The sequence below is a fragment of the Malaclemys terrapin genome, chromosome 8, assembly GCF_027887155.1.
Source record: "Malaclemys terrapin pileata isolate rMalTer1 chromosome 8, rMalTer1.hap1, whole genome shotgun sequence".
Taxonomy (NCBI): Eukaryota; Metazoa; Chordata; order Testudines; family Emydidae; genus Malaclemys; species Malaclemys terrapin.
The window spans coordinates 95,554,743-95,578,023 of NC_071512.1; the positions used below are offsets into that span (position 1 = coordinate 95,554,743).

Sequence of the window (23,281 nt, forward strand, 5' to 3'; positions counted from 1 at the left end):
GTGTGTCAATTTGCATTTAGACACTCTGGAAGAATTTGGCATGGGTGGAATTTGGCCTCCAATGTATCTATCTATTACAAGTGGTAATGGGTGTAAAGAAAAGAACTGAGTTTGACTTTTAGAACCCAGGGTAAGCAGTTAGGAAAAATAATCTTTTCACTTTAAAATGAGCACATTTGATATGGGCCCTCAATAAATTTTGATTTCCTCCAATGAAACTTTTAATCACTTTCAATTAGAACCATATTTTAAAGTTTAAAAAAAATCTTAATCTTGAGGTTGCGTTAGCATTGTCTTTTGTGCATAATTAAAGACCCCAATCCTGTAGAAACTCAACATATATTGTTAATACTGTGAGTAGTTCCATTGACTTTGGTGGGACTCTCAGTGCATAAAATTAAGCATGTTTATAAATCTTTGCGAGATCAGGGTCTGAATCTGGTCTTTTATTCATTCAGAGTACTTGGAGTGAAGGTGCACATATATGAACTGTTGGGTTTTTACTTTTTATATACGGTATAGTTAAGAAATGGCATGAGGTGGGTATGTACAACTATGGACCTGTTTGGAAAGAGCAGGACCAGAGTTCTAAGAGACTTATTTAAATTTAGAAGTGCTTTAATTTAATGAGACTTCTATAATTCAGTATTTAACTCTTAAAAGGGAAGAGGTCAGTCCGTTTTGTAGCAACATACTATATGCTGTGAGCTCCTCTCTGAGTAAACTTTTAATTTAAGCAACTTAGATGCAGATTTAGATTGTGGTTCAGACTTTGAGTAAGTTGCGCTCTTTTGTGTGCAAGAGTGGAATGCAGAGTGCTACAGTATTACACAACTGCATGATCCAGTCCTGCAAACACTTAATTACCTTCAATGGGACTCCTTAAGGTAATAACCAGTATGTTTTTTAGTGCTTTCAGGATCAGGCCATTGATGAGTCTCCGAATAAAGGGGCAGTGAATTCATAATACTTGGTGCTTAAACATAATTTCTGGCTGTCCAGTGTCTAGGTAATAGGACTTTTTGCAATGATTGAGTAGTATTTTTTATTTCTAATAAATAATTGCTTCTGTAAAAGTTTCTCCTTGCATAAAGAATGATACTTAGATGTAGAAAATATTCATTGATTTTAATTTATTTTGTCACACTAGGCTAAATTTGGCCGAAGATGGACAAAAATTGCCAAGTTGGTTGGAAGTCGCACTGTTCTACAAGTAAAGAGTTATGCCAGGCAGTACTTTAAGAACAAGGTAAACATGAAATGCCATTTTCTGTTAGTAAAAAAGGCAGTAGGGCGCAAGTATGCTCCTCTCATATATTTTGAATGCAAACATGCATTTATGGGACATTATTGTTGAAATATTGCTTATCTGCTGATTTTTAAATCTGAAATTTGACCTGGTTTGGAATTATTCTAATCTTGTTGGGAATTTTAAATCCTCTAACAAGCAATAAACAATATGGTGTGTTTATAGGACACCCACATACTTGGGATACATTACTAGATTGAAAACAGATTGGCCTCTGACTACTCAGAAGTTGCAACTGTCCAATATAATGTCATTTCCCACTGGCAGCTGAACTCTTCTGGGACCTTTTTTAAAAGACAATTGTGTATACTTTAGCTACTAATAAATACATACATTATAGTATCCTCTGGACTGGGCTTATTTTAAATATCAAGTGTCACGCACATCCATAATGCTGCATAAGTTCGTTAAAGTCTGCATTTTTTCGATGTTTTACTTCTTAAAACAAAAATCAGTATGAAAAACCTGAAGATGATTTCCTTAATGCAGGGGTTGACAACCTTTCAGAAGTGGTGTGCCGAGTCTTCATTTATTCACTCTAATTTAAAGTTTCACATGCCAGTAATACATTTTAACGTTTTTAGAAGGTCTCTTTCTATAAGTCTATAATATATAACTAAACTATTGTTGTATGTAAAGTAAATAAGGCTTTTTAAATGTTTAAGAAGCTTCATTTAAAATTAAATTAAAATGCAGAGCCCCCCAGACCGGTGGCCAGGACCCGGGCGGTGTGAGTGCCACTGAAAATCAGCTCGCATGCCGCCTTTGGCACACGTGCCATAGGTTGCCTACCCCTGCCTTAATGTATAGTTTCTTCTTATAAGTAAAATGAGCTGAGAGAATATAAATTAGCAGATGAATTTTAACTCCAATGCTAGATATCCACAGGTCTGGAAGCTTTGCCAGCCAGTCTTTTCTTAATCCCTTTTATATATATATAGTATATAAAACTTTTATTTTATTTATACTTATATAAAAGTATAAAATAATGAAATATAGGACTGCCCTTTGAAGGAGAACATAATGAAAGCTGAACATTGGACCCAATTTAAAAAAGGCAAGCTTTGTAAATTAATACATAAAACTTAATGATCCCTCTAGTCTGAACCAAATTGATTATGCCATTGATTTTAATAGTGTTCTTTTTCATTTAAACTTCATTATTGGGGAATGCTTAATTTTTCTTATACTCCATTTATACTTTAAGGCAAAAACTGATGACTCTGAAAAAGAGGAACAAAGTCAGTACAGCAGCAATAGTCTTCCTGTTGCGGATGAAGGAGAGAAGGTGGCGGCCTGGGCACCTGCAAACCTGAGGGGCCGTGCAGACCCCAACCTGAACGCAGTGAAAATTGAAAAGTTATCTGATGATGAAGAAGTAGACATCACGGATGAAATGGATGAGCTGTTTTCTCATGCACCCCCACTGGAACCTGGCAAATCTAAATTAACTGATATTCCGAAGAGTCCAATTCAAGAAACCAGAGGAAGAGAACACACTTTTTGGTCTGCCGGCTACAATTCTGCAATTCCCCAATTTGCAGAAGACAACTTTCAAAAGGCTGAGCAAGGCAAGGTAGAAGCCCTGGAGTTTCCAGACATTGCAGCCACCTGCTCTGAGAAACAGAGCGTGAATGGCGATGAATCTGTGAAATCAGTTTATCTGCAATTTAATGAATTTACAGAGAAAAGTGAGCCAGACAAAAAAGGGACTGTTGATGACACCAAGCAATGCGTTGATCAAGAACATAATGAAGAGCAGAAGGACTTTGTTGTTAATGAAATGCTTTTCCATCCGTCTTGCCAATTGGATGAAGAAAATCAAGAAGAAGAAGAGGAGCTTAAACCACCTGATCAAGAAGTGGAAATGGATAGAAATGTCATTCTGGGAGAAGAAAAGCAAGCTATTCCAGAATTTTTTGAGGGACGTCAGGCCAAAACACCAGAGCGCTATCTGAAAATTAGAAATTACATTTTGGATCAGTGGTAAGATCAATTGATTTCATTTTGTGATTTCATTCATTTCAACAGCTGATGTGCTGTTTTGGTGCAGTTAGAACAGACATGGAATTAATGGCCTAGTTCAGAATGCTGCCAAACTTCTGATATTTTAGCTGTTTTCACAAGATTGAAAAGTAACAGCATTGGCTATAGGTGGGATATCCCTCCCCTCTTCACTTTTTTCTTAAATATAAAGGAGCATTTTACATTTCAACAATGAAAAAGTTTTGGAGCATTATGAAAATGGGTGTCGATCTTCAGAACACATGGCTACAATTTATTCTAGAATTATTTCTCTAGTTTTGTCAATTTAGTGTATTCTACCAAACAGGGAAGAGAAAATAGAGTAATACTGGTTAGTGCAATACGTTTAATTTTTATCACACAGTAATGATATGTAGATGGGATGCATATAACAATATATTCATGGGTCTGGTATATGTCTTCTATATTCTGGTCCTGTCCTTCAGACCTTACATAAAATTCCCACTCAAGTTGTTCTCTAGTGATGTCTGTAATATGTGTCCATTCTTCAGTCTGGGACAGGTAGGAGACTGAAAGACTGAATTTATAAAAAGTCAGCTATTAAGAGTGGCTATGTTAGAGCAAAAAGTGGTAAAACCATTTTTTAAATGGGCCCTTCTCAACAGGGAGCAGTATTCAGAGACTTGAATATTGTACAGTTCGTCTCCATGGAGCCATTTTAAGGAACCCATGTTTTTACTGTGACAGGCTAATTCACCATGCAATTGGTTCTCCTGTAGCTTTGTTTTCTGAGTTTAACTGTATTCACTTTAAAAATGTTACAGTATTCTCTCAGCTCTAGGTTAATTGCCTTATAAATTGATAAACTATTCACTAGTTCTAGAGTAGTTGTAAGCTGCCATATTTCTAGGGAAATTTTGACAGACTTCAAAGCAGTAAATAAGCATGAAGGATAAAAAAACAGGATTATCACACAGTAACATACAAGTTGTTTATGCAATTACTTAAAATAATTGTTTAATACAATAGAACATGTGATACAGAATGGGAACAAGTATTTTATTTTAACAAGGTCATTTAATTTCAATAACTTGTTGCTCCCTGGCACCATTCATTTCCAGGGCCTATATTTTATGCTGTGTGTGGATAGCTTTTTCCCTATGCATGTATTTGAATAAATCTGCACAGTCTCAAATGCCATCATAAATTAGCACTTTTCTCTGAAGCTTGGATATCTGTATAGGTACTCTGACTATTCCTTATGTTATTTTGCATAGAGTGTACTTTAGAAAACAGCCACTCAAACAGTACAATCCTACTTCATGAGTAGCTCTTTGGGGGTGAATATAAGCTCGTTTACCACTAGCATTCTAGGTCTGAGTGTGACACATGTTAAATAGAATCTCCCAATAATTCCTGTAGAAAAAATACAAGGAAATCCAAATGGCTTCACAGAACAGTTAAACTAGTCTTTTAATTTTTACTGATCCATTTTATTTTGTTTGAAAATGTCCTATGATTTATTTTAGGGAGCGATGTAAACCTAAATACCTGAATAAGACTTCAGTACGGCCAGGCCTTAAGAACTGTGGTGATGTTAACTGTATTGGACGGATACACACGTACCTGGAGTTAATAGGAGCAATTAACTTTGGCTGTGGTAAAAAGAACATTTTAATCTGCATCCATTCAAATTGTAACCACAATGTTAATAGTATCTGTTATTGGTCAGAAACCATTTTGATAAGTTGTGTACATTATATGAGGTATAAAAATCAAGGTAGAGAGAAATCTGTATTTTCAAAAGAATTTTTTGAGTTAAATTCATTCCTGAGTACCTTCTGCATTCAGTCCAATCAAAACTATCCATGTGGGTAATCTTCATTCCATCTCCCTTTTTCTCTGAAGTGTCCAGTCACCCTTATTTCATGTAAGCTCTTTGGGGCAGGTACCTCGCCTAATGGTGTCCTGATCTGTTTGACCTCCCACCCCTTGTCATCATATAAATACTAATGGACTACTTGTATGAATAGATATTAGTAAGTATAAAGGTTGCAGAATATGGCTCTAAGATTATAGACCTTCTGAAAGAAAATAAGTTGGGCTTTTGTTTTGCTTTTAAATTTTCAAAATACTTGGTGTCTTCAAGTATGGATTCTGATTATTGACTGCACTTTCTCATAAGATGGGAGAAGCATAACTTATTGAAAATTAGCAGTTTAACCTGTTTCTTTAGCTAATCTGGTATATAGTTTGAAGGAACCACAGCTGTCTTGTGAGTGAACATACATAATTCTCACAGCCCCTCCTCACGTCCTACAATCTGTACTATGCAATGTTCCCTCTCACTCTGTTGGTTGATGGCAGAGCAAAGATTGACAGTCAGCCTGGGGCAAGGACAGCCTCTTTGTGGATAACTTGAGTTCTCTGCCTCCACTCCTGGGTAAACATGGGATCTCCTTGTTGTAGCAAAGCCTCCAGGATTGGACTAGCAAAAACATCTTGAATTTGACTAATTGGAGACTCCTAGAACTGTGGGTTTCTAAGCAAGGTTTGCCTCAGACTATGTCTGGGGCCCCACTTCTAAGAAGACCTCTTAACTTGGCAAGAGGCTTCAGACATTTACCCAAATACAGGTGACGTGTACTTTGGACAAATGGATGCTACGGGCAGTTCTACAGGGTTATGCCATCAAATTTAGCAGTTCCCCAGAGATAAGTTCATAGTATTTCCCAGATCAAACAACTTAACCAAACACCAAAAACTAAAAGCCATCTTGGCATTAGGGCGGTACAGCTGGTATCAACAAGACAGATTTTGTGGGGTGTACTTGGTATTTTTAGTGATCCTAAAGTAAAATGGGCACACGAGCCATCTTAGATCTCAAATCCTTCAGCAAATCCACCAGGTCTCTGAAGTTCTGATTGAAAACACTAAAGTCTATCATTACGACTCTTATCACCCCGGTATTTAATGACTTCAGTAAATCTCAAGGAGGCTTACCTTCATGTGATAGTCAAGGAGAGTCACTGAAAATTTCTGCCCTTCTGTTATAATGGGAAGCATTTTCAGTACAGGGCTCCCCCATTTGTACTAGTGTCTGCCCCACAAGTCTTCACAAAGATCCTGGTGGTCTTGCATTCTAAGAGAAAGGGGGTACATGTTTGTCCCTACTTAGAACCTGAAAAGGAGACTCTCAGATCACCCTTCAGCATCTAAAGGAGATTGTAACCTGCATCCGGGATAATGGGTTTCTGTTGAACATGCAGAAGACTCTTCTCTAGCCATCTCAGTGACTTTTGCTTTTAGGAGTGATCAGAGACACCATTTCTGAGGAGAGACAACAGAAGACCCTCTCTTTAATTCGCTAAGTGTCATCTGGTCATCAGACATCCCTAGAAGTCCTTGATACAACTCCTCAGTATGCTAGTTTCATATGTAAATACTCTACAACAGAACAGATTTCATCTAAGGATGCTTAGATATATTTTTCTTATCATAGGAAGAAATTGCACCCAATCAAGAACAGAGAATCACTGTTCCAAAGTGAATCACTTCCTACTTCAAGTGGTGAACTGAATCACCTTTAAGATTCCAACAGTGTGTCCAGTATCAGAACTGGTGAAATTCACGATCACCATCACTGTAAACTTTCATGCATGGGGAGTACTCCCCAACAGGACAGTGGCTAATGAGCCTTTGTCCAGTTTGAAGAAGAGGAGGCATATAAACGAGCTAGAGCTCAGGATGATCAGACTAACCCTACTCTGCTTTCAAAAGCCAGTCCACCAGCATCATGTATCTCTCAGCCGATAACGCCACTACAGTTGCTTACATCAGCCAACAAGGGGGAACAAAATCTTCCTCCATCCACAAGGAAGTGATAATCTGTTAACTTTGTTAGAGCATCATCTCTCCCCCTAAGCTATCCACATAACGGCTCAGCAGGAAGGACCTGGAGCTTGAATCCTCTATTTCAGGAAGTGTAGAAAAAGTTCAGGGTTCCAATCACAGATCTCTTTGCCTCAAGGGAAGGAATCAATGTTCTGTCTCAAAGGTGGCCATAATGCTTAGTTTACGGCTTTCTTCATATACCTCTACTGGCAAGGATGAGAAAAAAGATCCTAAAGGAACCGGCCACCATCCTCTTGATTGACTCATATTGGCCCCACAGCTAGTAATTTTCAGTTTTGGCAGCCACCATTCTGGGATTCTCCACAGGTGGTGATCTTGGCCCTTAGCTGTGTGTGAAACTTTGTTTTGCCTCCAACCTTCGGGGAGGGAGAATGCCCCACCGTACAGACTGCTGGACATGGAGGGTCCTAGAAAGAAAATTCACAGATAAGAACGAAGTTTTCCTTTCCTAAAGATGGTATGCTACTGAGTGAGGACCAGATGACTATACTATTGCCTGATCATAGAGTAATACCTCCTAGTTGAGATTTGTATTAAATATGGATTTTTTTTATTTACCAGGATTAGTGAACAATAATGTGTGTGCTTTGCATTCCTATAGAACAGGCTGTGTATAACAGACCACAACCAGCTGATAAAACACGATCCAAAGAAGGCAAAGACACCATAGAAGCATACCAGCTTGCTCAGCGTTTGCAGTCTATGGTAGGGTTACCATTCGTCCGGATTTACCCGGACATGTCCTCCTTTTTGTGCTAAAAATAGCGTCCGGGGGGAATTTGTAAATAACTCAAAATGTCCGGGATTTCCCCCCTCCCCCGGCAGAGCAGAGCGAGCGGCTGGGAGGGCTGCAGGAAAGTCACGGGCTGGACTCCGGAGCAGCTGTAGAGGAGCTCCGCCCTGCATTCTGAGCCGGCAGCTCTCCCCTGCAGCCCGGCTCCGGCAGCACTGTGCAGGGCCAGGGACCGGGTTTTGTTGTGCTGGGGAGCGCAGCCACGTGTCCGGCTCGCACAGAGCCCAACATCCTGTTCTGAGCAGCATGGTAAGGGGGCCAGGGGGCAGGAGAAGGGGCAGGGAGGTTCTGGAGGGGGCAGTCAAGAAACGGGGGGGGGTCGGGAGTTCAGGGGGGGGCTTTTTGGGGGGAGTGGAGAAAGTTTTGGGAAGTCAGGGTACAGGTAGGGGGTAGGGTCCTGGGGGGCAGTTGGGGGGGGTCTTAGGAGGGGGCAGTTAGGGGACAAGGAACAGGGAGTCTTAGGTAGGGGGTGGGGTTCTGGAGGGCAGTTAGGAGCAGGGGTCCCAGGAGGGGGCAGTCAGGGGACAAGGAGCGGGGGGGTGGGGGGCTGGGAGTTCTGGGGGGGAGCTGTCAGGGGGCAGGAGTGGGGAGAGGGATCGGAGCAGTCAGGGGACAGGGAGCAGAGGGGTTTAGATGGGTTGGGAGTTCTGGGGGGGGCTGTCAGGGGGTGGGGAGTGGTTGGATGGGGTGTGGGAGTCCCAGGGGGTCTGTCTGGGGGTGGGGGTGTGGATAATGGTTGGGGCAGTCAGGGGACAAGAGGCAGGGAGGCTTAGATAGGGAGTGGAGTCCTGGGGGGCAGTTAGGGGCAGGGGTCCCAGGAGGGGGCAGTCAGGGGACAAGGAATGGGGGGAGGGTTGGGGGTTCTGGGGGGGCGGGAAGTGGGAGGGGCAGGGGCGGGGCTAGGGCGGGGCTCCTCCCGTCCTCTTTTTTTGCTTGCTGAAATATGGTAACCCTAGTCTATGGTAAGACGAAAATAAATAATAGGGCCTCTTCAACTTTCACTTTCGATACAGGGCATCTTTCTGAATTTCTTCTTAATCCATTCAGCTTCGATCACTTTCCTGAGTGTTCTTTGACTCAAGTGTCTGCTTTAGCACCAGTGTTACTCTTTGTCATACCTGTCCTAATTCTGGCTTCCACTCCAACTTGCTAAGTCTTATCTGTCTGGAGCTAGAAAACCCAGCATAATTTGCATCTGTGAGAAAGCATTGGAGTGTTCTGGCAGCATGTAGCGAGGCTGCCTACATTTTAATGTGTACATTTACCAAGTTTTTGGAGTGACTTATTTAGAGCTCAGCATTTATAACCAAGCATATATGGGACGTTATAAATAATGTATTGCTTCATTAAAAGAATAAGATTTGCAGGATAATTATGTAACAAGTGTATGTCATAGCAAATTTTTATTTTGCTGTAAAGATATCTTATGTATTTAAATCTATTGGTGCAAGAAAACTTATTCAACCCCACAAAGGAAGTGACAGAAAAGAAAATCCATCTATGAAATAAAAAATGTTATGCAGAAAGCATGAGCCATACTCAATACTGTTTGCATCACATTTTGCAATTGTTTACCAGTATAGTCTTGGCAGTATTCGATTTAAATCGAGGTCCGTAAATGTTGATTTCAGCTGACGCACTGAAATTGATGAAAAAAATATCCATTAGTAACAGTTGATGCAAGTGCAGCTTCCCCCTCCTGCACCTTGTGCCTGCAGGGACTGGGTGGTGTTGGTTCTGTGGCAGCACAGATTGAGCCTTCTGCAGCCATGCTATTATGGGGGTGGGTTTTGATGACGAAGCTGCAAAGAGCTCCTTGCATGGCTGCAAGGCTGATGATGCTGGATCCCTGCAGGTGCAAGCTGCAGGGAAGGCTCAAGTCCTGCTTGGTGGACAGAGCCATTTGGCAACTGGATAATTTCCCTGTAGCTGGCAGTTCATCTTCCACCTTCCCTTGCGGTCCTGGCTGGATGTCTCTGCTCTGCCCTGCCATGACCACAGCCTTCCCCACACCCTGCGCCTGCAGGGAACGGGTGTCACCCGTATGCGGCAGCACAGGGAGCCCTCTGCAGCTGTGTTGTCACGGCCCTGCTCACTCATTCACTCACCAGTCAGGAGTGCGGGGGCTGTCCTGGCAGGAATTGTGCGGCAGCGGGATGACCTTCCCTGCAGCCAGGGGCTTGTCATTGTCCTTGGAGCCGTGGCTAACGGTCTTTGTTTCGCCAGGCCTCCCTGGCACCTAGCGCCTCAGTGTCTTGGGCCCCTCAGCCACACCAGGAGCCCCGTAGTGTCAGTGCTGACCTAACTCCAACTCTACCTCCCACCGCCCAATTTCCCACAACTGTAAAAATAAAAACTGTTAAAAATTGAAAAATTAAAATAAAAATTAATTGTTGACATTAAAGAAAAAAAGAGAAATCTGCCAAGCCCACGTATACTAAACCATGCTGTCTGTACTAGATGGATAGATCTATGGATTTTACTCAGGTATTTACTGTACCGCTTAAGGAAAACCTTTCCTGATTTATTTCTAGAAAGGTTTCCAACTGTTGAATATAAATGAAAGTAAAGAGTTCTCTGTTATACAGTGAGACTATTCTGGGAGTCTTAATGCTTATGAGCCACTGACCATTTGGATGTCATTTTATGGCTGATTAAATTCAGCAAAAGTCAGTGCTTTGATGTGCATGGATTGATGATGTTTGACTAGTATTTTATCTGCTTCCTACAGCGTACAAGAAGACGGCGTGTGCGAGACCCTTGGGGAAACTGGTGTGATGCCAAGGATTTGGAAGGACAGACATTTGAGGTAACTCTTCTATTTTTAAACTGTTCTGGTAGATATGACTCTTGCTAACCATTTATCAGATATCATCTCATCAAAGGCATTAGAAAAAATGATTGCATAATAAGCATTAAAATTACATTTGTTCTTTTTGAAACCATGATTTGAAAATAATATTGGAGCAACTGTTAGGCAATTGTGCTAATATGGTGAATGTACTTTGAGTATGCATGTCCCAAACATGTCAAGTCATACTATAAAGCATACACTATGTCAGGGGTCAGCAACCTTTCAGAAGTGGTGTGCCGAGTCTTCACTTATTGACTTTAACTTAAGGTTTCGCAAGCCAGTAATACATTAACGTTTTTAGAGGGTCTCTCTCTATAAGTCTATATTATATAACTAAACTATTGTATGTAAAGTAAACAAGGTTTTCAAAATGTTTAAGAAGCTTAATTTAAAATTAAATTAAAATGCTGATCTTATGCCGCCAGCCCATTCAGCCCGCTGCCGACCTGGGGTTCCATTCACCTAATTCAGCAGTGGGCTGAGCGGGGCCCGCGGGACCCCGGCTGGCAAGGGGCTGGCCGGGACCCCAGACCAGGGATGCAGGTGGGAATGTGGGGGGGGGGGGGTGAGGATTTGGGGGGGGTGCAAGAGTCAAGGCATGGGGTGTTGGGGGGGGCAGGGTATGTGGGGGGGCAGGAGTCAGAATGGGGGCTGGAAGTGTGTGAGGGGGTGCAGGGGTCAGGGCAGAGGGCTGGGTGTGTGTGAGGGGATGCAAGGGTCAGGGCAGAGGGCTGGGTGTGTGGGGGGGTTGAGGGGTTGGCAGAGGGCTGGGTGTGTGGGGGGGGGTTCAGGGGTCAGGGCAGAGGGCTGGGTGTGTGAGGGGGTGCAGGGGTCAGGGCAGAGGGCTGGGTGTGTGGGGGGGGTGCAGGGGTCAGGGCAGAGGGCTGGGTGTGTGTGTGGGGAGGTTCGGGGGTCAGGGCAGAGGGCTAGGGTGCTCAGTTTGTGGGGGTGCTCACGCCAGGGGCCTGGAGAGGATATGCCCCGTTCCCACCCCTTTCTCCAGGGCCCCATCCACACCTTTTCTCTGCCTCCTCCCCGGAGCAGCGAGCACACTGTGGCTCGGCTCGGCTCCCCCTCCGCCTCACAAGGGCAATCAGCTGATCGGCGGCAGGGAGAGGGAAGGGGAGGGGCAGGAAAGCACCACGGTGGGGGAAGAAGCGGGGGAGGGGGGAGCTTGGCTGCCGGCATGACCAAGCTTCTGCCTCCTGTCCTCGCAGGAGAAATCGGTGTGCGGGGGGGCTGAGTGGGGCCAGGACCCCGGCAGGCAGAGCGGTGATAGATTTGTAACTGACCAGTTCCCACCTTTAACTTGGGTTTTTAGCTGTAAGACAGTGGGGACCTGATAGCAGGTTCAGTGATTGGTATCATGGGGAAAAAATAGAGCATTTGTGATATACCTCGGAAGCACTATTTTAGTTGACTAGATCTAGCAGTCAGGAGACCTGGGTTTCAGTCCTGATTCTTACACTCTTTACTGTGACCTTATTAAGGCTAGCTGAGGTGGAAAGAAAATTTAGGCCTTTTAGGTTTCCAGCCCTGTACTTATTCCTCTAGGGATAGAGTATAGGAAAGTGAACAGTGCCATCCTCCTCCCCAAAATTGTCTGATATCCAACATTGTAAGATTTTTCAGAGTTTTGAAGTGTTTACAAGTTTAGATGACACTGAAGTATTTCGCAGTGCCATCAACATTCAAAGTCAATATAGACTAAACAGACAGATGGCTACTGTGTGCCAACACTCCTAGTGTTCTAAACCTTAGAATGAGCAGAGAAACTCAACAGATAATCCTACTCTTCCTGTGTGGGGAAAAATGGTGTGACATTAATGACATCAAAATTGCTGAACTACTTTCTTTCAAACTCAATTTGTTTATTAGATCTCATTGAAATCTAGAGAACACATGCAGTTTAAACAAAATCCACTTTTCTGCCATTGATTTGTGTATGTACAAAATGTCACTCACAAGACAGCCATGCTTCATGATTGAGGCACGCATGGGATCTAATAACTAAAATGTTTGAATGGCTTTGGCTGCCGCATCTACCATTTTCTGCAAAGAATGACCTTTAGGTTGAGACAATGTGGAAAATTTCGGCACCAAAGAGGAACTGCTTTGAGAAAGTTTTGACCAGCTGATTATAATGGAAGTTGTACTTATGCATATATTTGACAGTGAAGGCTTATGTGAGATGTGGATGCCAGTACTTGAACTCTGATTAGATCAAGCCTTGGGGATGATAGGAAGAGTCTCTTCCATCTTCCTGCAAAAACAGATCTATGTGCTAATGGCTCTGTCACTATTTTCACACTGCGTGGTGTATTCTGGCTGTTTCAGTGCATGAGTGATTCAGTGACAAAAGCCGCTAGCATGGCAGGGTGCAAATTAGTGTCCAGAATCTAAGTACCTGGCAATCATTACTGATAAAATTTGTTTTTTAGCATCTCTCGGCTGAGGAACTAGCAAGAAGGAGAGAGGAGGAGAAACTTAAACCTGCAAAACCTTCTAAAGGATCAAGACAAATAAAAAGGTTTTCTTTTTGTGTGCTGTTTGCTCTGCAATATCTCTTTTGGAAATAGATAATTGGCTTGCATAGATTCAAACCTAAATATTATGAATCATTACTATGTAGACATATGTGCTTTGCAATCTAGATTTTTAAAAAGTCTGACATCACAATTGTAAATTACAAAACGTTACCGTTTAAATTCATGGGTTTATATTGCAAAATTCCAGTAATTAGGGAGCAGTCACTGGAGCGGGGGAATGAGCAACTCCAACAAAGAAGGAGCTGTTGGGAGAAAATGTGATTTATTTAAAAACTTTTTTTTCATTGATTGTCCTTATCTTTAGAGAAAATTTCTTTCATTTTGTAGTTCCTTTGATCCCTTTCAGCTGATACCTTGCTGTTTCTTCACTGAAGAAAAACGAGTAGGTACATATTCATGAATAATCAAGAACATTCATTTATTTACTTAAAGGATGTCTCTTGTACTCATTATTGCTTGTCATTTCAGGAACCATTTCAGGTGAAAGTGGCTTCAGAAGCACTTTTAATAATGGACTTGGTAAGGATTAAGCATTGTTTTATAATGGACTGAAGTATATATTTTGGTATATCCCCATTTTCCTCAATTAGTTTCCTTCCCATTTAGAGCTAAAAGCAAGAGTCTACTACAGGAGAAATCCCAAACTACTGCATGTCCTTAAGGTTGTGTCTATATATTTTACTGTAATAATAACCATAGTTTATGCAAGCTGTCTACCAGCATGAATGGCTGTTAATGCCTCTTCTTGTTCCAGATGAAGTCACTAGAGAGTTGTCACTGACTTAAATAAGAGCAGTAACAGATCCGTACTCAGTTCCATTTTCTCCCAGGATATCCATCTTCTGTGATAGGAGTTGCTCCAAAAGAAACATCTCTTCATTGTGCATGTTGCCACTTAGGAATCTATTGGGATCATTACTCTATTTGCCCAGCAATCCAGAAGATGATTCAGTATTTGCGTATTCTCTTTATAATAACAAAGTATGCCATGCCAGACCAAAGTCTTCTCAGTTGTGACAGAGGGTTCCTGGTGTTAAATGGTGACAATTTCTCCAACTAACAGCACCTCATACATACTTATTGCTTAGATGTATGGCAAAGATCATCTTTATTCAGTTACTTTAAATTGAAACACACAGTATTTCAAAGTCTTTATTATTCTCAGTTTTCCTTCTAAACCTTACTGTGAAAGAACCTGTGAAGATAGTGTTTTATAATGTAAATCCAAGATTAGCAGTAGTTATGAAAATGGATATTTTTAACAAATATTTTAAGTAATGTGTATATATTATATATCTTTAGCATGCTCATGTTTCCATGGCAGAAGTAATAGGCCTGTTAGGCGGAAGATACTCTGAAGCTGATAGAATTGTTGAAGTAAGTTTTTTTTTTTTTTTTTTTTTTTTTTTTGTTCTTGGTGGGGTTTTTGGGTGGGGGAGGGTTTCAGTGTTCATTCTGCATTTCACTAAAAGTATCGGTTAAATGCCTTATATTGAAAAAAAATTGATGCAAGAATTAGTGTCCTACAGATTATTGAATTAGTTGTTCTTTAGTCTTAAAAAGTTGAAATTTGAAAAGTTAATTATTGTAATCTTGATATTACAAAATTTAAGATCTCATAAAAATATCTGGCTGTCATCTCTTCTACACTTGCATAAGAGAATCTAGTATTTAACATTGATTTAAATGTGTTCACTCAATGTTTCCATGTATCCATATGCGGATGTTATTTACAGATTTGTGCAGCAGAACCATGCAATAGTCTCAGTACAGGACTACAGTGTGAGATGGATCCAGTGTCTCAAACTCAAGCCTCAGAAACCTTGGCTGTTAGAGGGTACAGTGTTATTGGGTGGTATCACTCTCACCCTGCATTTGACCCCAACCCTTCGATACGAGATATTGACACTCAGGCTAAATACCAGGTACTCTTTGTGTGTATGTTAAAAAAAACCTTTCATTTCTAGTATGTATAATTTAATATGCTTAATACAATAGTGGTTCTGGTTTGCACAATTGAAAATCATTTTGGTTGTAAATTGATTTTTAGCTTTACAGAGTCTTACAATGATTAATTTAGAGATGGTTTAATTGAAATTGAGGGAAGAAAGGATAATAAATATAATATGCTATATTTACATTAGAGTGGGGTAACCTCAGATTTGTAAGGATTTACTAATGTCTCTCTCTATCTTCTAATTTTTTAATATAAAAGATAGTTGGAAGAGGAGTTTGTATTGCACTTAGAAAATATATTACCAATTTTATTTTTTCCTTCATTTAGAGTTATTTCTCCAGAGGCGGGGCAATGTTCATTGGAATGATCATAAGTCCTTATAACCGAAATAATCCTCTTCCATATTCCCAGATTACTTGTCTGGTTATTAGTGATGAGATTAGTTCTGATGGCTCATACCGTAAGTATCTGAACTAATTACTTTTACCCCACTCCTCTTGAGCCTTCAGGATTTTAGATGGAAAATTTATATTCTTAACATTTGAACAAGGGCTTGAAGGATTCTCCCATCTCTGAAGTTGGGCAGCTTTCCCTGAAGTGGAGGGGCTTAAACCATCAGTTCCTGCACAATCTAACTTTTACTTTAAAAAACCATTAGTATTTTGTGACCTCATGAGTGAAAAGGAATACTTCCAACTATACAAAGATCTAGTGTTGTCTTCCTGGCTGCATACAGACATGTATTGTCTCTGCTGCTGCTCATGGCTTTCCCAGATCACAGCCAAGTGAAGTTATCAAGACCGGTCAGTTTCACTGTTAGTATTCAGAACTCTGTGGACACCAGTGAAACCCTTAAGGATTATGTCACTTTCACTCTGCTCCTTCAGAAAGCTATGAGCAGACACAGGCATGGAGGCGAGGAGGACCACGCTATCACAGAGACCTAGAAAGAGGGGTGGAGAAGCAAAGAAGAGAGATTGATGAAGGGGTACTATAACTGCAGGCTACTTTTTAGTAGTTGGGAATTTGGTGTGCAGAGGGAGTTCACACTAATCATACCTATCATACCAGAGGCTAATATGAAAAGATGTAGTCCCAAACAGATTCTGGGATTGATAATTTGGCAGGAATCCCAGCTCTCTTCCCCTTTCCAGCAGTACAAAATGGGCTACTTATAAGGATGTTGCCCATAGACCTTCCAGGTTTGCTCCATTTCACCCAGTTTCACATATCAACTCTGGCTGGCAGGTTTATTCTTTTGGCTAGTAAGCATCTCTTAAATTTATCAATTCTTGACTTGGGGTATGTCTTTACTACCCGCCGTATCGGCGGGTAGCAATCGATTTATCTGGGATCGATATATCGCGTCTCGTTAAGATGTGATATATGGATCCCCGAACGCGCTTACCGTCGACTCTGAAACTCCACCAGAGCGAGCAGCGGTAGCACAGTCGACGGGGGAGCCGCGGCCGTTGATCCCGCGCCGTGTGGACCCCAGGTAATTCGATCTAAGATACTTTGACTTCAGCTACACGAATAGCGTATCTTAGATCGATCCCCCGCCCCCCCCAGTGTAGACCAGTCCTTGGATATTTTGATAACTAATAAATACGACGTGGGGGGCACAGTGTTGATGGAAAAAAACCCTGACACCTCACAGAAGACTCCGAATCCCATTCCATGTAGACACACCTTTCATTTAGCCTCATCTCATGTGTTATATGATATATTTTCCCCCTCCCCTTTTTAAAAAAATTCCTAGAGATACTTTGTATAAAAATTACAAGGACTATAAGAATTGATCTGTTTCCTGTGTTTACTCCCTTGCTGATCTGAGGAAAAGTCACAGGATAACAGTCCATTATTAGAATTAATTTTTCCTTTTCCACAGTTCATAAATGCTGTCCCCTAACTCAGCCTTTGCCTCCAAACATCAGGGACTTGAATCTTGTGGGATTGGGGAAGATAGATAGATCTGACACTTCCCTCATTATGTTTTATAATGGCCTGTACTGAGGAGAGACCAACCACCTGGAAATGTGCTTCCCAATGCTGTGGGCAGAGTGTAGATGACCTTTTTGTGGTATTCCTTGATTACCATACTGACAGCATCACATAGAGTAACCCTGTTCCTGCCATCTTGACTTTCCTATGACTCACAGCTAAAGTGCTTGTGAATACCTGGCCTTAGTCATTGTCATCTTTTTGTTACGTAGATTGTGGAGACGACTTGTTTTCAGGTGGCAAATAGATGCACTATAAGGAGTAAATACATTTTTCTTAAATATAACCTTCTAGACTTTTGGAAACCAAACTCTGGTATCTTATGTGGAATATTAACCATGTGGCCACCTTCCCAGTCAATGCAGATAGAAACATAATTCATACACGTGTCTTAAAAACAAATCTGTTTCTTTCTATACAATTGTTCTTGTTAGTTAAATAAATTACAATATTAGATACATAGTATATTTTTCAGTGTCTTTCATGGTCCTTCAGTGATTCCTTAAAGGTTTGTTCATCTATGCCCATTCTCAGTAATGTAACTAGAAGTTTTAAGACTGAAGTTCTTGCTTAGAAACTTAACTTTCCTTACTCTCTCTTACCCTCCCCCCAAACTTAGGGTAACAATCAGTCACCACAGTATCAGCCACCACACCTCACTTGTGAATAAAAAAGAATACATATTACCCATATGGTTTAATCCACAGGGAACACTGGGACACCAGCCAAGAGATGAGAAATGTGACTTTAAAAATAAAGGAAAGTGGTGATAAATTATAAAATGTTTAGTTTTGCTGTTTTACTATTCTTTTGCAGAGCTATTTTGTTTTGAAAGTTTAACCCCAAACAAAAATGTGGTATAATTTAATGAAAAAAACAGTTTTTCTATCAAACTTAAATTTGAAGCCTTAAACTAGCTGACAGTGTCACTTCAACCTGCTTAGTGTTGGTAAGTAATAGGTTTGCAAGTTATTGTTGCTGCAACAGGCATAAGTAAAGTATGAACAGTTGCAAGGAAGGAGGGAGATTGCTTCCAGATTTGAAGAGGAGTGGCAGGTATAAGGGAACCAGGGAGTAATCCTGTTTTAATGATTTACAGGCCTGCCTTACAAGTTTGAAGTACATCAGATGTTGGAAGAACCTCAGTGGGAATTAGTGTTTGAAAAAACAAGATGGATAATCGAAAAATACAGGCTTTCTCATAGGTGGGTGTGTGTTTGCTTGCAATATACTTGTTTTTAAGATAAGCCACATTACAGTTTTTGTGTATTTATTCTTAGTATTTCAATAGAAAACAGATTCGTCCATTTCATCCAATCAAGACTTTTTATATTTTTTCCAATAGCAGCGTCCCCATGGATAAAATCTTTCACAGGGATTCTGACCTGACCTGTTTGCAAAAAGTAAGCCTTTAAATTTTTTAAATGTCACTTTTTTTGGAGTAATCTGAAACATCTATAATCTCAGCCATGAAAATCACAATTTTAGGCCAGTTGCAATACATATCTTTTATATTGCAGCTCATAATTTTATTTACCATAACTATGAAAATAAGGTTGGGTTATGTTTCCATATTTGCTGTTGACTTCATTTTTGGAGTTGAGGCCAATGGTTAAATTAATATTTGAAGTTTTAACCTTAGTTAAAAGGGAAAAAAAGCAAATTTTTGCCTCTTCTCTGCATGTTTGACTTCTATTACGTCAGCAAGAGTTGTCGCACATTGAGAGAATTAGTCTCCTAAATCCTTTATCCTGTTCTTAAAATGGTGTTGCTCCATATTTGTCATGCATAAGTGAGAATTTTATGAAGTTCTGAATAATTGAATCTGTAACATTAATTGTATAAACAAGACAGAAAATTTGCTCAAAGCAAAAGTCATATAAACAGAAGACATGCAATAATTACTCTCATTTATTTTTTTTTCTTTCAACATGACTGTTCATAAACAATTTAAATCTAAAAGTGAACTGGCAGAAAGATCTTTTGAATTTAACTATTGTATGATTTATGGTAAAGAATCCTGTGTATAATTGTCTATAGAATAATGTACGTCCTGTGTTGCAAAGTTTATTATTTCAAAGCTATATTTCATAGCCAATTATTGAACACAAACTGATCACCAGCTAAAGTCAAAAATAATTGTTCCCTTAAGCACAATTGATCCAGCTGTGCTTGGCTTTCCTCTAAAGCAGTTGGTATAGGGAACTATCAGAGTCAGGGCCCCAGACTGAAAGGGATCACTGATCTGTTTCTTTACGGTAATCCCTGTATACAGTTTTTATATTGCATGGTTTCTGCAAACCTGCCAAATAAATCAAGGTTTACTCTTACAGCATTTATCAGCTAGAAAGACAAAACAGTTTTTCGTTTTTTTCTACTGAACTTAATACTAATTTTCTTTTAAACTAGCTTTTGGAGTGTATGAGGAAGACTCTGGGCAAGGTAACGAACTGCTTCATTGCTGAAGAATTCTTGACTCAGATAGAAAACTTATTCCTTTCTAGCTACAAAAGTGAGAAGCAGAATAATACAGCTGAAGAAAATAAGAATGCGTGTCCAAATGAATTGCCAATGTGATGGCTTTTTCAGTGATGAAATTTCAGTTGCATGGACTACTATCCATTGTTCCTCTTTCAAAGTTATTGTCTCAGTTGACAATAATAGGGACATAATCCAGTATCTCAGATAGTGTAATGGTTCTAAAAGACATTTCGAAAACCTCTAACAAATGTTTTCTGATTACATGTGAAATTTTTATTTTTTACATTCTGAAAATTTATCGAATAGTATCACAAGCTTTGGGTTATCATTTGGCCAGCAACCTACCATTGAGAAGGACAAGCTGAAATACAGAACACTGTTTCTGTGCCTAAAGGAGAGGGTCCCTCCTCTAAGTCTTTGAAAATGGAATTTTGGCCACCTTTCTGTCCTCAGATGCACATTGTATTGAGAGTTAGATGTGTACATCAGAGGGAAGAATTTGTCCCATAGTGCATTGTGTTGTCTAAATTTGCATAGTTCTGCAGATGAGATTGATACCACTCTATCACTGCAAAGATTATAGTACATCTGATACTAATTTTCCTGGTATCTACTCTAAACTTTTACTCTGCTCAATTTAATCCACTCTGTTATTCCTTTCTGAGCCACTACAGACAATTTTTTTCTGGCATACCCTTCCCCATCTTCCATAATTCATGGAAATAAGGCTAGCAGGACATAATTATTTGTCGCTTCTTGTTGCCACAGTTTCCAGTGGAAACAATAAGTTCTGATTATTACATGTTGTACTCTTTCCTATCTTCCATATTACAGAGACACAATGCTATCTTGTTCTATCAGATCATCATTATTGTCATTTCCTGGTTATCACAGGTTAATGCCATATGGCAAAATCTAGCGCTGTATTGTGGCAGCCAAAAAAATGTTTGTCTCAGCTGCATAGCAGAAAAGAAAATGAAGTGCACATGTGTTACATTCACTTCCCTTCTCTTTACAATAGCAGGTTAACAAGTAACTACACTGTTCATATCAGCTTCTGATACAATTATACATTCATACAATTATATATTCAGATAAATTAGTGCCAGGTAAGCAGATTGATTTGTAATTGAACCTCAAGAGAAATACTGTTATCAGAAATCGTAACTTCCAAACATTTTATCAGCTGTATCACGGTGTGTAAATTTTTGTAGAAGAATATCAGTGGTGGATTTCTTCCTGAATCATGGGCAAACTGTTGATGAGTGTACACTTACTACTGTATGTGAAGAGTATCTTGGCCAAAATGTCTTAGGTATTTGAAAACAGAGAGTAACCAAGAACTTAGATTATCCCTGTGTTTTTTGGATCCAGTCATACTATAAAATGTACATTTTAATTTTATATCTGGCCCTGTATAATAAAAATGCAATTTAAAATATTTCAGATTTACATCTTAACTTCATCTTGCTCTGTGCACTTAGGAAAAAAAGCTATGTTAACAATTAAAAGTGAGGATTGCAAAACTTTAATATTGTGGGATCACATCCCAAGTAGATACCTGTTTCCAAGAAGGTAAAAGCAGCTGTTGTTGTGCTTTCTAAAATGGAGTTTAGTCCCTTTTCATTTCAAAGTGGATGATGCAGAACCTAATTTTAGAAAAAACATGGACATACATAACTAGAGACTTTTTCAAGGCTGTATTCAAGACCTATTGTCTTAATAATATTAGAGAACCTTCTGCACTGTGTTAATCTGCAGATAAGAGGCTTTGGATTCTAGTGTGATGTGTATAGTCCATCAATTTAAAAGAAGTGCAGTCCTTACACACACACACGCACTCTCTCTCTCTCTGGACCTTTTATTTCCCTTAGATTGCATGTAATGTGAAATGCCATCTCTCTCCTCTTTCCTAAATGAAAGTATTGCATGGCTCTCAGTATTTCTAGCTGTAGACTACACATCTTGCTCACAAAACAGATTTCCCATCTCCCTCAGTTTAAATTTTGGAGTATTCCTTTATCAAGTATTGTGTTGCAGTTTTCAGTGGTTTTATACGTCACTCTATAAAAAAGTCACATTGTATATATCTGTACTAAAATATGTTGTAAATAGTTATTTGTAGAAACAAAATCATTTGTCAAAAGACTTGAACCTCAAGTATAACTGCAGTATGTGGTAGATGTGGTGTCTTTGTTCTGGGTGTTATGGTTGAGTCATTTAAAACAAAATAATAATACAGTGAGGCAGTATTGCTGAAATAATGGAAACTAAATTTGCTGGATGCTCTGCCCCCTTTTTAATGATTAAAGTGAGCAAAAACATTAATAATGATGTGCAATTGATTTTAAAAGTGTCATATATACAGTATCAACTAAGAAGTTTTGGGTACAGGATGTTTTCAATTGTGGAATCTGAGTCGCTCTGACTGTCACATCAACACTCTGATCCTGCAATCCCATTCTGATGAGTGGATTCTTGTGCCTGCCCAGAGACCTGTTCACTCAGTTTACAAGTAGAATTAGGGTCCAAATTTGCTCAGTGTACTTGTCGAAAAAATGGTTGTTACTGCTATTGCTGCAAACTTAATCCTGGATCTAAAATCCAAGCTGTGTTCTTTCTGGTTCATGCGTCATAGCCAGTAATAAATGTATTTTGTTTCACCAGCAGTAATTGGTCCAGTAAAAGATATTATTTTGCCCATCTTCTCTCTATCATATCCTGGGACCACAAGGCTACAGCAACACTGCAAACAAGTAATAAATGAAGCATTTGTGATAATAGTTAACAGTTCTATTGACAGTATATGAGCCAGAAAAGATCCCAGCTTGCTCTTCCTTAGTGTTGTGTCAGCTATGCAGTGCTAATATGACTTAAAAAAATAGTAAAAACTTACCTTTCTCTCTATAGTAGCAAATATGACTTTAAACACACACAGGGAATAATTTCTTTTTACTAAGAAATCTTTATTTTTTACCCAGACGCTTTTCTGACGAGGACCATGTTTTTAGTATGAATGTGCTAGAGTGTGCGATTTAATCTTTTATAACACATCATATTTTGCCAAGATAACTTGCTCAGAAGAGAGAAGAAAATAGTAAGCAGCATCTTAGAAGACTCAATTTAAATTGAAATACTCAACAGTTAAAGCCAAGTTGACCGAAGTACTTTAAATTGAATCGGTCTTGATGCTGTGATCAACGGAGCTCACTGCAATATTACGAAACACCTCTCCTTTGAGAAATGAAAATGATACGTTCTCTTCATCCATTGTATATGTTGTAACTCCCATGAATGCTGTGTGTGTGCACTGAGTGCATATATACTTACATGTGTATTTGTTGGCTGTTGTTTTAAGTTTTAAAGACCCAATTGTTTGCAGTATTTATTCACAGGGATTTATACCATGTGCTTGACTTGTACATCAATATCT

The 23,281-nt window shown here is 39.8% G+C and overlaps 1 protein-coding gene across 4 annotated transcripts in view; it reads left to right on the top strand.

The window, feature by feature from the left end:
• Nucleotides 1–22,943, top strand: part of MYSM1 (Myb like, SWIRM and MPN domains 1) — a 31,536-nt gene extending 8,593 nt beyond the window's left edge. For 3 of the 4 annotated variants that reach the window (XM_054037133.1, XM_054037137.1, XM_054037136.1), the window contains 14 exons: nt 1,151–1,249; nt 2,517–3,295; nt 4,825–4,955; nt 7,812–7,915; nt 10,735–10,812; nt 13,299–13,387; nt 13,734–13,788; nt 13,875–13,925; nt 14,709–14,783; nt 15,143–15,331; nt 15,691–15,823; nt 18,467–18,572; nt 18,713–18,770; nt 19,777–22,943. In XM_054037133.1, the coding sequence (XP_053893108.1) occupies nt 1,151–1,249; nt 2,517–3,295; nt 4,825–4,955; nt 7,812–7,915; nt 10,735–10,812; nt 13,299–13,387; nt 13,734–13,788; nt 13,875–13,925; nt 14,709–14,783; nt 15,143–15,331; nt 15,691–15,823; nt 18,467–18,572; nt 18,713–18,770; nt 19,777–19,944 (2,115 nt within the window). In that variant the 3' untranslated portion in view covers nt 19,945–22,943. The remainder of the gene's footprint in view (nt 1–1,150; nt 1,250–2,516; nt 3,296–4,824; nt 4,956–7,811; nt 7,916–10,734; nt 10,813–13,298; nt 13,388–13,733; nt 13,789–13,874; nt 13,926–14,708; nt 14,784–15,142; nt 15,332–15,690; nt 15,824–18,466; nt 18,573–18,712; nt 18,771–19,776) is intronic. The other variant, XM_054037135.1, reaches the window with a different exon arrangement.
• Nucleotides 22,944–23,281: the final 338 nt, after the last annotated feature.